The 17,279-nt window shown below is 36.5% G+C and overlaps 1 protein-coding gene across 41 annotated transcripts in view; it reads left to right on the top strand.

The window, feature by feature from the left end:
- Window positions 1–17,279, top strand: part of PIAS2 (protein inhibitor of activated STAT 2) — a 105,527-nt gene that overhangs the window by 55,946 nt on the left and 32,302 nt on the right. For all 41 annotated transcript variants that reach the window (XR_011421029.1, XR_011421031.1, XR_011421032.1 and 38 more), the window contains 3 exons: window positions 7,782–7,916; window positions 10,120–10,225; window positions 11,611–11,684. Coding sequence is in view for 28 of the 41 variants with exons in the window: in XM_023647746.2 (XP_023503514.1) it covers window positions 7,782–7,916; window positions 10,120–10,225; window positions 11,611–11,684 (315 nt within the window). In the remaining 13 variants the exon portion in view is untranslated. The remainder of the gene's footprint in view (window positions 1–7,781; window positions 7,917–10,119; window positions 10,226–11,610; window positions 11,685–17,279) is intronic.

The following is a 17,279-nucleotide window of genomic DNA, read 5'->3' as shown; positions in this document are numbered from 1 at the left end:
TCTCTTTTGGTTAGTGCATTATTAGAGTGTAGAAATGCAACTGATTTTTTAAGTTGATTTTGTATCCTGCAACTTTGCTGTAGTTGATGATTATTTCTAATAGTTTCCCAGTAGATTCTTTAGGGTTTTTTATATATAAAATCATGTTGTCTGCAAACAGAATTTTACTTCTTCCTTGCCAATTTGGATACCATTTGTTTTTCTGTCTTGCCTAATTGCTGTGGCCAACACCTCCAGTACTATGTTGAATAAGAGTGGTGAGAGTGTGCATCCTTTTCTTGTTCTGGTTCTCAGAGGGATGGCTTTCAGCTTTTCCCCATTGAGTATGATGTTGGCTGTGGGTCTGTCATATATGGCTTTTTTATGTTGAGGTACTTTCCTTCTGTACCCATTTTATTGAGAGTTTTTGTCGTAAATGGGTGTTGGATCTTGTCAAATGCTTTCTCAGTGTCTATTGAGATGATCATATGGTTTTTATTCTTCATTTTGTTAGTGTGGTGTATCATATTAACAACCCTGCAGGGATGTTCAGCCATCTCTGCATCCCTGGTATAAATCTACTTGTTCATGGCGTGTGATCCTCTTGATGTATTGCTGTTCGGTTTGCAGTATTTTGAGGATTTCTGCATCTATGTTCATCAGCAATATTTGCCTCTGATTTTCCTTCTTTGTGTTGTCCTTGTCTGGCTTTGGGATCAGGGTGGTGTTGGCTTTGTAAAATGCGTTAGGAAGTGTTCTGTCTTCTTCAATTTTAGGAATAGTTTGAGAAGGGTAGGTACTAAGTCTTCTTTGAATGTTTGGTGTAATTCTCCAGAGAAGCCATCTGGTCCTGGACTTTTATTTTTGGGGAGGTTTTCAATTTCTGTTTCAATCTCTTTATTTGTGATTCGTCTATTCAAATTCTCTGTTTCTTTTTGGTTCAGTTTTGGAAGGTTGTGTAAGTTTAAGAATTTATCCGTTTCTTCTAGACTGTCCAGTTTGTTGACATATAGTTTTTCATGCTGTTCTATTATAATCAATCTTTTGTGTTTCTTTGGTATCTATTGCAGTTTCTCCTCTTTCATTTCTAATTTTACTTATTTGAATCTTCTCTTTTGTTTCATAGTGAGTCTGCTTAAAGGTTTGTCAATTTTGTTTATCTTCTCAAAGAACCAGCTTAGTTTCATTGATCCTTTCTACTGTTGTTTTGGTTTCAGTTTCATTTATTTCTGCTCTATTTTATTTCCCTCCTCCTGCTGACTTTGGGCTTTGTTTTTTCTTCTTTTTCTACTTCTGTTAGGTGTAGTTTAAGGTTGTGTATTTGAGATTTTTCTTGTTTGTTAAGGTGGGCTTGAATTGCTATGAATTTCCCTCTATGGACTGCTTTTGCTGTATCCCATATGAGTTGATATGTTGTATTTTCATTTTTGTTTGTCTCCAGATGTTTTTTTGATTTCTCCTTTAATTTCTTGAATGATCCATTGGTTGTTTAATAGCATGTTGTTTAGTCTCCACATTTGTCACTTCCCCAGCTTTTTTCTTGTAATTGATTTCTAGTTTCATAGCGTTATGGTCGGAAAAGAGGCTTGGTATGATTTCAGTCGTCTTAAATTTATGAGGCTTGCCTTCTTTCCCAGCATATAGTCTATCTTTGAGAATTTTCCATGTGCACTTGAGAAGAATGTGTATTTTGCTGATTTTGGATGGAGTGTTCTTTATATGTCTATTAAGTCTGGTATAATTTTTCACTTAGTTCTGCTATTCTGTGTTGACTTTCTGTATGGTTGATCTATCCATTGATGAAAGTGGAGTGTTAAGGTCCCCTACTATTATTGTGTTGCTGTTAATATCTCCTTTTGGGTCGATTAATAGTTGATTTATGTACTTTGTTTCTCCTGTGTTGGGTGCATATATATTTATAAGTCTTATGTCCTCTTGGTGGAGTGTCCCTTTTATCATTATATACTGCCCCTCTTTGTCTCTCATTGCCTGTTTTATCTTGAAGTTTGCTTTGTCTGATATAAGTATGGCAGCATCTGCTTTCTTTTGTTTGCCATTAGCTTGGATTATCATTTTCACTCCCTTCACTCTAAGCCTGCGTTTGTCTTTAGAGCTGAGATGTGTTTCCTGGAGGCATCATATTGGGTCTTTTTTTTGATCCATCTAGCCACTCTGTGTCTTTTGATTGGAGAATTCAGTCCATTTATTTTTAGAATGATTATTGATATACAATGGCTTAATGCTGCCATTTTATCAGTTGTTTTCTGGTTGTTCTATATTTCACTTGTTTCTCATCCTGTGTATTTTGGACTGCCAGTTCAGTTTGGTGGCTGTCTATGATATTTTCTCAGTATTTATCATTTGTGCCTCTGTTCTGATTTTTTGTTTAGAGGTTACTGTGAGGTTTGTATAAAAGATCTTGTAGATGAAATAGTCCATTTTCTGACAGACTCTTATTTCCTTAGCCTAAGCAGGTTCCATCCGTTTCCTCTTTCCTGTCTAAGTTAATGTTATCACAACTTATTCTGTTTGGTTTTGTGAGTTTGTGGTTAAAATGAAGTGGTTATATTTATTGATGTTTTTCTTCCCTTTATTTAATGTTATAATTAAGTGTTTGCTAATCTGTTCTGATAGTGAGTTGCAGTTTCTGTTTTTGTCTCCCTCTTTATCTCCTTGCCCAAGGCTTTGTATACCCTTTCTTTGTTTTTTTTCAGTTATGAGGTCCTTCTTGATCATTTCTTGTAGGGGGGTTTTGTGGTGATGAACTCTCTCATCTTTTCTTTATCTGGGAAAGTTTTTATTTCTCCATCATATCTGAAGGATATTTTTGCTGGATAGAGTATTGTTGGCTGAAAGAGTTTGACTTTCAGAATTTTGAATATATCATTCCACTCTCTCCTGTCCTGTAAGGTTTCTGTTGAGAAATCCGCCAAAAGCCTGAATAGGATTCCTTTGTAGGTTATTTTCTTCTGCCCACTGCCCTTAATATTTTTTTCTCATTGACTTTTTTCAGTTTTACTAATATATGCCTTGGAAAGAGTCTTTTTACATTGATGTAATTAGGAGTTCTGTAATCTACTTCTACCTGTAATTCTGACTCCTTCCCCAGGTTTGGGAAGTTCTCAGGTATTATTTCTTTGAACAAGCTCTCTTCTCCTTTCTTCCTCTCTTCTCGCTCTGGAATACCTATAATCCATATGTTGCATTTCCTAATTGAGTCGGATATTTCTTCATTTCTTTTTAGTCTTAGTTCTGTCTCTTCCTCCATCTGAAGCATTTCTATAGTCCTGTCCTCTAAATTGCTAATTCTGTCCTCCGTAATATCAGCTCTCTTATTTAAGGACTCTAGATTTTTCTTTATTTCATTCACTGTGTTTTTCATCTCCAACATTTGATTGATTTTTCTTGTAGTTTCAATCTCTGTTTTAAAGAATTCCCTCTTCATTAATTTTGTTCATGATTTCATTGAACTAAGTTCTCTGAACTTGTTGAGCTTTGTTGTGATAGCTATTTTGATTTCTCTGTCCTTTATTTTATTATTTTTTTGAGGATGATTAGCCCTGAGCTAACATCCACTGCCGATCCTCTTTTTGCTGAGGAAGACTGGCCCTGAGCTAATATCCATGCCCATCTTCCTCTACTTTATATGTGGACACCTACCACAGCATGGCTTGCCAAGCAGTGCCATGTCCACACCTGGGATTCGAACCAGCAAACCCTGAGCCAACGAAGTGGAACGTGCACACTTAACTGCTGAGCCCCCGGGGCTGGCCCCTGATTTCTCTGTCCTTTAGATTGTAGATTTCTGTGCCTTCAGGATTGATTTCTAGTTGTTGGAATGTTTTCTTCTGGAGTATTAATATATTTCTTTATACTATTTGATGGGTGGATCTGTGCCTTCACATAGTGATAGTATCTGGGCACAGATTCCACTTGCTGCCACTGGGAGTGTCAGGGGCAGGAGCTGTGTATTCTGAGCCCACCTCGATCCCTGTTACCTGTGCCTCTCTGAGCCTGAGCCACTCCTTGGTACTGCAGTGTCCCTGTAGGCTCTTTCACTGAATGGGAAAGTGATCACACGGGGGCTCAGGCTGCCACTGCCTTCTCCCACAGTCCCAGAGAGACACGCTTGTCCCTTCAGGGCTTCAGCAGTACTATGGGTATTTGTGACAGCTGGTAACTCATTTGCCTGGGCCCACAGAACCACTGCCATCTCCTTCTAGGTTGCACCAGGTGTTGTGCTTGGTGGGCAGGCCTCCCCACTGGGTCTGACCCAGAGCTACTCTCTGGGACCGCGATGGTACTGTGGGCTCTCCCACTGTGTGTGAAAGCGATCAAGTGGGGTCTCTTGGCTGCTGCTCCTTGTTCCCACAGTCCTGCCTAAACGTGCTCCCACCTTCAGGGCTGCCACAGTACTATGGGCGTTCGTGGCAGCTGGGAAGTTGTTTGTTCTGGTGTGCAGATCCACTGCTGTCTCCTCCTAGGCTGCACCAGCCATTGTGCTTGGTGAGTGGGGCCTCCTCCCTGGGTCTGAGCTTGGGCCACTCCTTGGGGACTGCGGTGGTATTGTGGGTTCTCCCACTAGATGAGAAAGCAATCACTCTGGGGCTTAGGGCTGCTGTCACCTGTTCCTGCAGTTGTGCCAAGGCACGTTCCTACCCTTGGGGCCACAGTGGTGCTGTCGGTGCTCCAGCCTGGAGAGCATTCTCACACATCTACGGTGCTGCCGGGGGGCCAGAGAGTAGTCACTTATCTCCACCACCTCCCCGGTGGTAGTCCATCCGCTTTCTAACATAGAGCTGTGCAGGTCTCTCAGGCCCCCTGATGTGCTGTGTGGGTATCCTCTGCTGATCAATGAATGTCCCTTTAGTTGTAGTTCGAAGCGGGAAAGACAAATGGAACAGCTCACTCCACGATGTTGCTGATGTCACCTCTTGTGATACTGTTTTTTTAAACAAAGGTCTTATTAAAGATGCATATAAAAAGTATGTGTGGGTCAAATGGCGTGTCTCCAATTTGCATTTAAAAACTAAGGGTAAAAGTAAACGTGTATGTGAGTGGGGTGTGTATTTTGGGTAGGCTGAGGGTAGGGCCGGAGGCAAATGAAGCAAGATTAGCAACTTTTTGATAATTATTGAAGCTGGTTGGTAGGTATTTATTGTTCTCTCTATTTTTGTGTATATTTGAAAATTTTCATAATATAAAGTATAAAAAGTAGATCTATATTGGTAATATTCAAGTAGTAGTGGTAATTAGTAAATTTGGGAAATGTTAAAGGAACAACAGCGTCAACTTTTGTCACAATTACAAGTAGGATAGAATGTCATCATAGCATATAACAAAAGGTTCTTAGAGTATAGTTTTTATTAAAATGTTAAGTTAAGGCTGGTGCACTCCAACAGCCTTTATTCACAAAGATTTTAGATTTGCTCCAGAGGTCCTTTGTCAAATGAACTTTATTTTTGCATTAGATATAGGAAATTGTTAGAAATATGTGTAGGCTAAGCATTTTAATTTTGTGAAATTCCACTTATATCTTATTCTTAATAACCAGGTAATTGATGATTGAGTGGAGGTGATGCTGATGGTCAGAAGGAGAATTCAAGTTAACATAACTCAGAATTACCAATGAAACCAAACTAGCCAAGTAGGGTAGAAAATAGATTTAAAATACTTTTGGAGATTAGGACTCATACCATACTTGATTTTGAGTTGCTTATATTCTTACACTCACTGTTGTTGCTCCCCCTCCTTTTGCTCTCTTTCTATGTCAAACTATCTTAAAACATTGTTGCTTGGCATCTCAAATGCCAGTTTACAGAGTTCCCATTTATCTAGTTCATGAGTTATTTTTATCATTTTGGCAGACTCTGGCTGTGCCATTGTTTTTATCTGGTTAACCTCCCAGTGGACATACCAGAAGACAGAATTATCTTCCAGGCTCCAAACAGACAAAACAAAACAGGCAAAAAACATTTCATTCAAAATTACTCAGATGTTGGTTTTGATATTCCTTGTGCTTGTTTCTCATTAAACACGTTCCTAGAGTCTTTATAGGAGGACTCTTTTAATGAGTTTTTTTGCTTGTTTTTATTTCACTTGAACATAACCCTCCTCCATACACATTCTCTCCTCCACTCATTTCCCTTTTCTCTATAATAATGGAAGTTACTTAAGTGTCTTCTCCCCTGGTCAAACTGTTTTTAATGATTTTCAAAGCTTTGTTGCAAGTTGTAGATGACAAATTATCATGTGGATTCCCACTTTAAATTACTATTCCAACCTCTTACAAGGCAGTGGAGAATGTTCCCTAGTTGTGATAGACAGAATATGTTCTTTACCTCTGCTGTGTAATACCACCAATACTGTATTTCGTTGTTTCGAAACAAGGTACATATTTTAGCATTTCTAAAACCCGGATGTGTCTTACAGTTGCTGATGACCAGATGGCAGCTATGATGTATTGTCATTGCCTATGCTTGTACAACCTTGATAGTATTCCCATGGCATGGCTGGTTAGCTGTGCTTCCTCAGTTTTTCAGTCAACAGATGATTTAAGAACATTGAAATCCTGGCTGTTGTTGGAAAACCTTTGATCAATAAATTCTCATTAGATCCACAGCGTATCAACATCAACACATGCAGTTAAGGGTATCAGTGACTTGTAAGGAAATCTGATTAATGTGGAATAGAATACAATTTTAAGAAATACTTTCATCTCCAGAGCTCTTGGTGGCATATAGGAGAGTATCATATGGAGAATATACATTGATGATTAAGTGAAAAGTGATTCAGGAGATTCTCCTGAATATTCCAAAGGAATATGTTAGCCGATTCATTTTGCTTACATTTCCTTGCTATGTATGCAGAAATAAGTAACGATCCACTAGGTTGTATCGTTTATTTAAGTGTTTTTTTCTTTTCAGTGGTATGTAGTTAAATTATATCAATGGCATCTTAGATTCAGTGAAATATGGTATCTCCTTTTCAATATATAGATGTTTTTGCAGCTAAGAAAGTTTAATTTTCTAGAAAATGTATTATTTTTGTTTTGAAAATCACAAACTGAACAGTGTGGTAATTGAGAATTGGAAGTACTGTGAATCAAAAATGAGTACGTTTGCTATTTTTAAAGCAAATACTTGATGAGTAGGCAAAAAGTGAAATACAGCATAAATAGTGGTATTATTATAGTCATCAAGGTAATTTAATGCCAATTGAAATATTGATTATTCCTGTTTGTTAATATAACATGACAGCTTTAAAGATGTTAACATGACGTAACATAATATCTTTAAAGATGACAGTCTCTGTTCTACACAGAAGGCAGTGGAGAGCATTTTTATTACTCACAAGTTTTTAATAATCCTGTTGAAATTCATTAATTTGTTCTTTTTTTTAATTCCCAAAGTTTGTCCTCCCACTTCCCACCACTGGTATTTGAATGCATGTTGAATGGGAGCTCCTAAGATGAATCAGTACAAAGAGGTGCAGCTTTATCTGTAAAGCCTGATTTCCTATAAAAAGGAAGATGACTCATAACCAATATGACAGGGTGTCAGCATCTTTAATTTTAATGATGAAACATGGATTTATTTCTTTCGTACTTTTCTGAACGTGTATTTTCTAACTTTTTGAAAAGGTCATTTTCCTCTTTTGTATTGGTGACCTTAAGATGAGGATTATGTGACTTCCAGGATAAAATAAAAGTAACTTAGTGTAACTGAAATTAGGCGAGATCTTGGAGAAATATTTAATCCCCTACAGAGAATTTAAAATTATTGCTTTTCTTATGGTTATAGGGCTACGCACCACCACCTAAAAATGGGATTGAACAGAAGCGCCCGGGACGCCCTTTGAATATTACTTCTTTGGTTAGGTTATCTTCAGCTGTGCCAAACCAGATTTCCATTTCTTGGGCATCAGAAATTGGAAAGGTAAAGATTCTCTCCTCTGGGTAGCAGGAAAGTGATCCTGCTAGGAGTTGATTTATTTTGTTTTTTCTTAGGCTGCTAGCTCCAACTTGTTCAGTTTTCTGGTGGTAATCTCTGAAAAGTGGTAATTTTCATTTTGGGTTAAAGGTGTGGAGATTCTTAAGGTTGAAAGCTGTAAGCTTAGTTTTCTGAATGTCATCTCTTTATTTTCCTGGAAAGGAAATAAGTATAATTACAATATTTCTGAAGGTAATGGTTTAATCACAATGGTGTTTATATGTTTGTTTAAGTAGTAGTTTAAGAAACTGGAAACTTTAGTGATGTTATGTATTTATGAAGAGGAAGAGAGAAAGCATTATCCTGTTTTAGGAAAAATGGTTAAATGTACTCAGGTTGTGATAAGAAATAATCTGTTCCGGCCTTTACATAAACAGCTGATACTTCAGATAACATATGGGCATCTTGTATGAAAATATGTCCTTAGAATTATATTATTTCCTCTATACCTGCAGGTTGCTGAACCTGGCTTTCTGCTGATTCTTAGTCTCAACATCAGCAGTTGTGAACTAGTGATTAATGCAACAAGGCATTTTCATTTTAGAACTACTTATATAACTGAAATAATAGAAAGGCAGGAGATTCCAGTTAATTTCTGAACATCAACTTTTAATGTTGCTATTTCATAGAAATAAAGGATAATATTCTTGTTCTGTGGATGGAGAGTTTGAGACATACCTTTGTAGTAGGGAATTTTTGGTTTGATCACCAACGTAATTGCAGAGCTGGACATAAAGAAGAATATTTTTGTGTTAATCTTTGGACCATAACAATATTAGTTTCTTTGATTATTGTTCTCTTGAGCACTCATTTCTGAATTTTTGCTATAACTTGTTGGTATTATCATAGGGCACTATGCAGTATTTGCATGAACTGAATGTGCAGTGGTAAAGCATTGGATAAGGATTCAGAAAATCTGGGCTTAGTCTCAGGTTGACCATTGTGTGTTTGCGGCAAAGTTGCTTAATTCTCTGAAGCCTGCTTTCTATAAAGAATAAGTATAATCTTGAGAGTGGGTCTTGTATACAAATGTAAGGGATGTTTTAAATGAGCAAGTATTAATTTTTTAAAGTTTCATGAGGAATTTGAACAGAAGAGTATATCTTACAGATTTTTGAATAAGTGATTGTAGACATTGAAGACTTGTTAGTTTTTTTGCCACATAATGTGAATAGTTTTCTTTCCTTGTAATTAAAATGATTAGTTGACTTAAAATTTGCACAATATGTTGGATATTCAGATATTTAAAAGGACTGTTGCAGGACATTAAAAAACAGTGTTTAAAATATTTGGTTTGGCAACTGTTAAAAGTATTTTGTTTATTGTAGATTGATTGAATGAATATACGTAGTGAAATGGTAAGACAGAGTTTTAGCATTTAGGTAAAATTATATTTCATCTCTTCATAGCTCTGTAAATAGCTAACGAAGTTTTCTTTGTGCCAGATCCAAGAGGTACAGGATTGGACATTATTATTTCCTGGCCTTGTCTTTTTGATTTTTATCATTTCTTCATGTGTCTTACATATTACAGTAGCTGTCCCTTCCCCTGTAAAATGCCCATTTGGGAACAGGAGTTAATTTCTTGAAGTTTTCTCAGAAGAAAACTGATTTTGGGTTCATTTGAATGATTTGCTCAAGGCCGTGTAGTAGGTGGTCTCTTTTCCCAGAATTAGAACTTCAGAACTCTGGATTTGAAGTGTTAGTTCCGACCACTGGTGTTTGAACTTGGTTTCTGTAGTGGAACCCATTTTTCAATGAAAATATTGTGAGAGCCACGTTACATGAAAACAGAACAATTCTAGTTAAAAGTGGGCGTGGAAGGGTATGTTCTCATTCCTACTGTGGTGGCCCCTAATGTACCAGTTTTGCTAAATTAGAAACACTTTTTGAAAACCACTGATCTAACTTATGTTGTCTTTCACATGGATGTTTTAGAGTGATATGTGATTGAGAAATGTGTTTAATATGATTGAGTTGTTATTTGCCCTAAAGTAGCTGAATTGATTTTGTTCTCTTCCCAGTCATTGACCTTCCTGTGGAAGTTATTTTGAACGTCATTTGTAGAAACCAGAGTTTCTTAGACAAGTATTTTATATAAACAGAGACTATTATCTCTTGTCTTTAACACAGATTATCTTTCTTTGTAGAATTACTCCATGTCTGTATATCTTGTACGACAGCTCACATCAGCCATGTTATTGCAGAGATTAAAAATGAAAGGTATTAGAAACCCTGATCATTCCAGAGCACTAAGTAAGTAATGTTTGTAAGACTGAGCATATGAGATGCTCTAATGAAAAAGCCTCACATGTACATCAATCAACACAGGAACAATTTGGAAACAATTATTAGAAACCTAAAATGAATTTTGAGTTTAAAAATAATCTTAAGAATGGAGCTCTGTAAATTGAAAAACCCTTCTCTTAAAAACCACTCCCAAGAGCATCAATTTTAAATCCCAACTAGTCTAATTTTTGGCCTCTTCGTGAAAACTTATGTAAATGTCAGCTTGGTGGTAGTTATGATGCACATATTGACTTGAGAAAAGGACTGCAAGTCTTCAAAACCTCCAGTGTGGAATAGAATGTACATTTTAAAAAATATAAATAAGAGGCTCTTTTTGCAAAAGAAATATTCATACCTATCAATAATATTTGCCTTCTGAGATGTTTTATTTTGCACTTTTGCTTTTGTAATGTATAGTAATAGGTAGAGAAAAAAGTCTGACCCAAACTGTAAATAATTCAGATCAGTTACTGAATTTAATTGAACAAGACATTTTTCTGAGAAAGAGAATATTTTTTTCCCCTAGTTACCTGCCATACCACTGAATGAACCAGAAAAGAGAAAAGGATCCATAGATTGGAAAGGGAGCCAAGTAGGGCTATTGAAATGGTATTTTGTCTCTTATACTCATACCATTTCTAATCTCCTCAAACAGCACAGTAGTGATCTTCCTGCCTGGAGCTGAAAGCCAGGGAAGCTCTTCCCTAATTTTTCTTGCCCTGCTCTGGTTCTCCTGTCTCCAGTTCCAGTCCCATTCTCCCTGTAAGATGAGAATCAGGCCTCTGAAGGAGATGTATATATTTATTAGCTTGTATATGCAGTAACTTGTGTACACTACCTGGTGAATGAAATCACAGACATAATACCACATCCGTAGTAGTTTTCACTTGTCAAAGGGAGTATGAACATCTTTACCTTTTCTACTTGCAAATTTAACAGTTGTTGGACACATCAGTACTCCCTAGTAAAAAGTCATGATTGTTTGTTAGGAAAGTACTCAAGCTCAGAGCACTGCTGCCTTCCAATTCCTTTCCTAATTGTTGTATTGTTCTTTAAACAGTTTTCTGTTTTGAAACTCTTCCTTACCTGCAATTTTACTTTTAAAAAGAAAATTTAAAAATTCAGTTAAACGTGTCATCTAGAGTATGCAAGTTGGTAATTCTTTAACCTAATTGTGGAAGTATGATTATGTTTTCAATACATTAATACTTAACATTTTGTTTTTGTAGTTTCTTGTGCTATTCAAAGTGTTTGGGACATTTTAAATAAGATGATATATATTTTATAATTCTGTTCAGATGTCACAATTAATTAAAAACATTTTTTATTATCATTTTTCCTTCTTTTTAAAGTTAAAGAAAAACTTACTGCAGATCCTGATAGTGAAATTGCCACGACTAGCCTTCGGGTATCCTTGATGTGCCCTGTAAGTAAAGCCACACAGCGTTCTGGGACGTTTTACTTTTTATAATTAATAATTTTCCTACAGAAGTAAGTGTGGGGAATGAAGGGGATATTATGATAGAATTCTGAACCTTTCTTGTTTTCCCATTAAGGAATCTTCATGATTAAGCATTGTAATTCCAAAGAATGCAAACATTCTTCAGGCAATGATTAACTGAGAAGAGACCTAAAAGGATACTGTATCGAAGTGGAAAGAGAGCTTTAGGTTCAGAGTAATCTGTCACAGTCACTGCTATAAGTAATCCACAGCTCATAATAAACATGTATTGAGAGTTGGCTCCTTTTATCAGAATATAAACGGTATTGAAAAATAACAATAACGTTACTAGGACCTAATAAATGCTAGTTGATGGTTTTGGTTAAATGAGTTAAAATGTGTGAGATACCTTAATCTGTTTGTAATGTACTTTTAAATTGCACAGTAATGTTTATTTTATATCTCCTTACATAGAGACTGGGGGGAGAAATCAGTCAGCAACTCTGAGATCCTCCTGTGTGTTTGGTACTGAGCTAATTGTGGGAGAAAATACTAAAGACTTGATAAGAAGTTGTCAGAAAGTTAATAATCTAGTTTGAGAGGTAAAACTAAGTCTCATGAAAAAGCAGCAGACTCTACTTACCACATAGAATCATGCTGTTGGAGTACTAAAGAAGAGGCGGGAGAGGTCAGGAATAGTGCATGAAGGCTTCTTTGAAATCAGTAGCGTTGGAGGGGACCCTTTGTAGATGAGAGGAACTTTATGAGTCAGGAATTTGTGATGTAGTTTGCAGGCATTTGGTGACCAGCCACCATTGTGAGAAATAAACAGTTTTTTAAATGGAGAGAGATTGGTGTCAGAGAGAGAAAGGAATAATTTGTTGAGTTCTTACTTTATGCTCCTTATTTAACTGTCTTAGCAAACCTGTATGGAGGAGGAGTTCCTATTTTGCAGATGAGGAAACGCGGACACTGAAAGAGACTGGTTAACTGAAATCTCACAGTTAGTTAGTAGGAGGACAAGGATAAGAATTTTGGTCTTCTTACATTATTCCAGTTCTCTTAACAGGATAACATTATTGCCAGATTGGGCTAAAAGATAAATATCCTGGTTATAAGTCCACCTTTCTTATCACCCCAGAAAGTGCAGATGGATTTCTTTCTGAAGCTTTATATTTTATCATTATTAACTTTAACTTAGCTTTATTGAAAAGGAATAGAATGACATGAAATTGGGACTGTTTAGAAATTGGGAACCTGTGGTTATCAAACCCAGAGCGAAGGCCTGCAGCCTCAGCGGGGAGGACGCGAGTGCCCTGAGGCCATGGCAGAGCCCCGAGGGCGGATGTTTGCACCCAGGACCCCTCTGCTCACAAGCTGTGAGCAGACCTTCAGGCGTGAGTTCTTTGAGTGTCTTCACATTACCTTTTTCCTCCCTTTCATGTGAAAATTGATGTTAAATTGAAATACATGAAATTGCCATTTTGTTGGTCAAAAACAGATAGTGACACTTTCTTGTGGTTTAACCCCTAGTATATTCAGCAAATGTTAATTTGCCAGCTATATTCTAGTCACAGTCACTGTATGGGAGGGGAACTCATGTTACTTTTCATGTTTTAGTATGTCAGACTGTTCTGTCAGGAAGAAAGTGCTTCTACACAATTTACCTAAGGAGTTCTATAGTTGCACAGTGCCATTTTACAGAAATGTAAAATGTTATTTTCTTGGACCTCTTTTTTTTCTTCAACCACTGTACCATTCTACATGAGAACAACCAAAACAAAACACAATGGCTAAACATACTAATGGATTCCCGACTTTAAAAATATTTTAAGTGGTATATCAGAATGGTTAGGATTGCTTCTATATAAGAATAGGGAGCAGTTCCTTTTAAATGTGACAATTTTAATAAAATTGACAGTTTTAAGAAAATTAACATTTCACTTATTTGACAAAATGAAGTAACAAGACCGTTTTTTTTTTTTTTTTTTTTGAGGAAGATTAGCCCTGAGCTAACATCCACTGCCAATCCTTCTCTTTTTGCTGAGGAAGATTGGCCCTGAGCTAACATCTGTGCCCATCTTCCTCTACTTTATATGTGGGTAACCTGCCACAGCATGGCTTGATGAGTGGTGCGTACGTCTGCACCTGGGATCTGAACTGGCAAATCCCGGTCCCCAAAACAGGAGCACATGAACTCAACTGTTCCACCACTGGGCCAGCCCCTACAAGATCCTATTTTAAGTTCGTTAAATGTTTTCATTCTCTGCCTTACCAGTGATAACAGGTCTGTTTCTGAGACTGTCTTTGAGTTTTTCTTTAGTATTCATCCTACCTGATTTTTTCAGAGCACTTTCTTTCTTTCCTTTTTTTTTGGAAGTAAGTTGGTGATGGATGGAAAGAAAGACAATGATAGATAACACAAAGATTTTTCGTTTGTTTTTTATTGAAGTAACATTGGTTTATAACATTATATAAATGTCACGTATACTCAGAGCACTTTCTAAGACAAGAATGAATGGTGCTCTTTGGGCTATAGTAGTGTTAACATAAGGTTGGGTATCTCTAGAATATGATGTATGTTAATTAGAAAAGTAAACAGGTATTTTGATCAAATCTAATGGATGGAGGACAGATGTTAGGTGATGAAAATAGTTTTTGAGGAAGAGACCGTACTAGTGTCAGTTGAAGAAAGCAGAATGGAAGTACAGCCAGCTGACTGGAAATAACACAGAATCTGGTGCGGTGATGGGAAATGGAGAAAAAAAAAATGGATGATTGGCACTTGGAAGGATAAGAGATGAACTTTGGGTTTATTAGGCAAAAATGAGAGAAAATGATAGCTTATGGTGGTGAAAGAAATGATCTTATTTCACAGCATGTTTGTGAAATGATTTAGAGTAGACTTGAGTCTCGTTAGGGAGCACAGTCCAAAGCCTCTGTTCTTGGGACCTAAGAAAGGTGATTTTACAGCACTTGTTGAAGAGGCATCTGATTAAGTGTGCAGAATTCTATTTCTGAACACAGCATCGGGATTTTACACAGGAGTTGTATTTTGGTGATATCAGCTGGTGATTTTCAGTCTGTCCTCCAGAGGATGGCTGGGTGACCAGGGTTAGAAAAGGGACCTAGGTTTCATTTTTTCTCTTACGATTCTGACTAATATGTTTTAAAAAGGGGGTCAGGAGGGGTTCTGTGGCTAATAATAATTTAGAACCACTGATTTGTGCCATTTTTACTTATAAACTCTTAATTTAGATAGATACTAATTAGTCTACATTGAAGTGAAAATCCATTTAGATACTACCTGCTTAACATTTTAATAAAAACAAGTGTATTGGTTAGACATCATTTCATTCATAAAAATGATATGTTTCAAAACAGCACCACCATCTGACTAAATCGATTTTAGCACATTCAAATTAACATGCCATAATAAGTATTAGGAAATTGATCAGATTTGCCAGTTAGAAATAAGTGCTTTCTTAATTTGGGAAATGCTCGTTAATTCTTGTAAGACAGTAGAGTAGGATTAAATTTAGGATCAGCAACTTTTGTATTCCTGAATGTTGTCATTTCTGTATGCTGTGGAAATTCTGAGGCAGTGACAGGAGAGCTGAAAATAGCATAGAAGAAGAAGAAAAAAGCAACAGTTTGCAGAGTGTGGCTCAGAAATACCTGGGAGTCCCTGAGACTCTTGGAAGAGATCCATGAAGTCAAAACTATTTTTATAATCCTACTAGAACACAATTTCTCCTTTTTTTGCCCTCATTCTCTCATGAGTAGCCAGTGATGTTTAACAGGGATTACCTGACAGATGGTGATGTCATTGTTCTGATGGCTGATGGAATGGGTACTTGTGTATTCTTTTGTTTTAAAAGTGTCTGTTTTAATTTCTAATACAACAAATACTGATAAATACAGCCTACATTCATAAAACCTATTTTAGGTTCTCAGTCTTTAAGAATGTAAAGGGATTCTGAAACCAAAAGTTTGAGAACTAGTAGCCTAAGAAAACCATAGTAGGCTGAGTTAGAGCATTATTTTAAAGAAACAAATTACAAAAATTGACAATACCTACTTTATTATAAAATTGTTCAGTAGAAAAGAAACAAAAGTAAAAATTTAAATTAAAGTCTGTTATTCTAGAAACATTTTAGTAATATTATTACTAATAGTATGATTTATCTTTTAGATTTGACTCTATATTCGTAATCATATGTGTGCTTATAGGAAAAAATTGTATTGTGCTGTATATACTGTTCTGTGGTTTACTGTTTTTTAAATTAACAGTATATCTTAAATGTATTAATGTATGTAGATCTATCTTATTTTTATCATTGTAGGCATTTTGTTGAAGGGTTCAATGTAACTTATTTATTCACCCTTTTTTAGTGATTATTTGGGTTGTTTCCAAACACTGATTGTGTAAAAAAGCAGTGATGGAAAATTGCTAAATAAAGCACCAGCCGGTAAAATCCAGTACTATGTATTTTTTTTTTTTTTTTGAGGAAGATTAGCCCTGAGCTAACTACTACCAATCCTCCTCTTTTTGCTGAGGAATACTGGCCCTGAGCTAACATCCACGCCCATCTTCCTCTACTCTATATGTGGGACGCCTACCACAGCATGGCTTTTGTCAAGCAGTGCCATGTCCGCACCCAGGATCCGAAACAGCGAACCCCAGGCCACCGAGATGTGGAACATGCACACTTAACTGCTGTGCCACTGGGCCGGCCCCCCAGTACTATTTTAAAAGATTAATATGTCGTAACAGAGGGATAATGCAAGTATAGTGTGACTTTAGAAAATGTATTAAAACTTTATATTAATAATTAACAGGGGGGGAACCCCCGTGATCATCTCATTAGGTGCCGAATAGGTATTTAGTCATTATCCATTCCTAATAGAACAAAAACTCTTAGCAAATAGGAAAAGGTAGGGAATTAAGACCAAAAACTAGCACCGGGTATAATGTTACAAAACTAGGAGCGTTCTCATGAAAGTGAAAAACATTTGGATTTGTGTTATAGCTCCACCAGCTGTATCTCAGTGAGTGTGTTGTTTTTAGCCTCTTGTAGCCTTAGCATCTTCATTTCAAAAGTAGAAATATAGAGAGTAGTCCTTCTGGAGTCGTAGAGTTGTTATGAGAGTTATATGAAGTTTATATAAAAGTCAGCACACTGTAAAAGTCTGCATTACTTAAGGGATGATTTGTTATTGAAGGTAGGGAAAATATAGAAGCAAATATTGCAAGAAGAGAAGTTGCTTCAGGTTCCATTCTTACTTTTTTGTCTGTCTTAAATAATGAGTTATATTGTTCTGGATACTTGCACAAATCACTATAACTTCTAAGGTCTTTTTAGAAACCTAGTTCGACACGTAGGCAGAGGCGGTATAGCTCAGTGATAAGAGTATGGACCCTAGAGCCAGAGCTTCGTAGTTCAAATATTGTCTCTGCCACTTTCTGACTTTGTAATGTTAGTCAAGTTACTTAGTTTCTTTGTGCCTCAGTTTCCTCATGTATAAAAGGGAGGTGATAACGTATATCTTCTGTATAGTGCAGTTGTTAGGTTTAAA

Source organism: Equus caballus, chromosome 8, assembly GCF_041296265.1.
Source record: "Equus caballus isolate H_3958 breed thoroughbred chromosome 8, TB-T2T, whole genome shotgun sequence".
Classification (NCBI taxonomy): Eukaryota; Metazoa; Chordata; class Mammalia; order Perissodactyla; family Equidae; genus Equus; species Equus caballus.
Note: the sequence above shows the minus strand (reverse complement) of the source record. Positions and strands in the feature narration are given on the sequence as shown.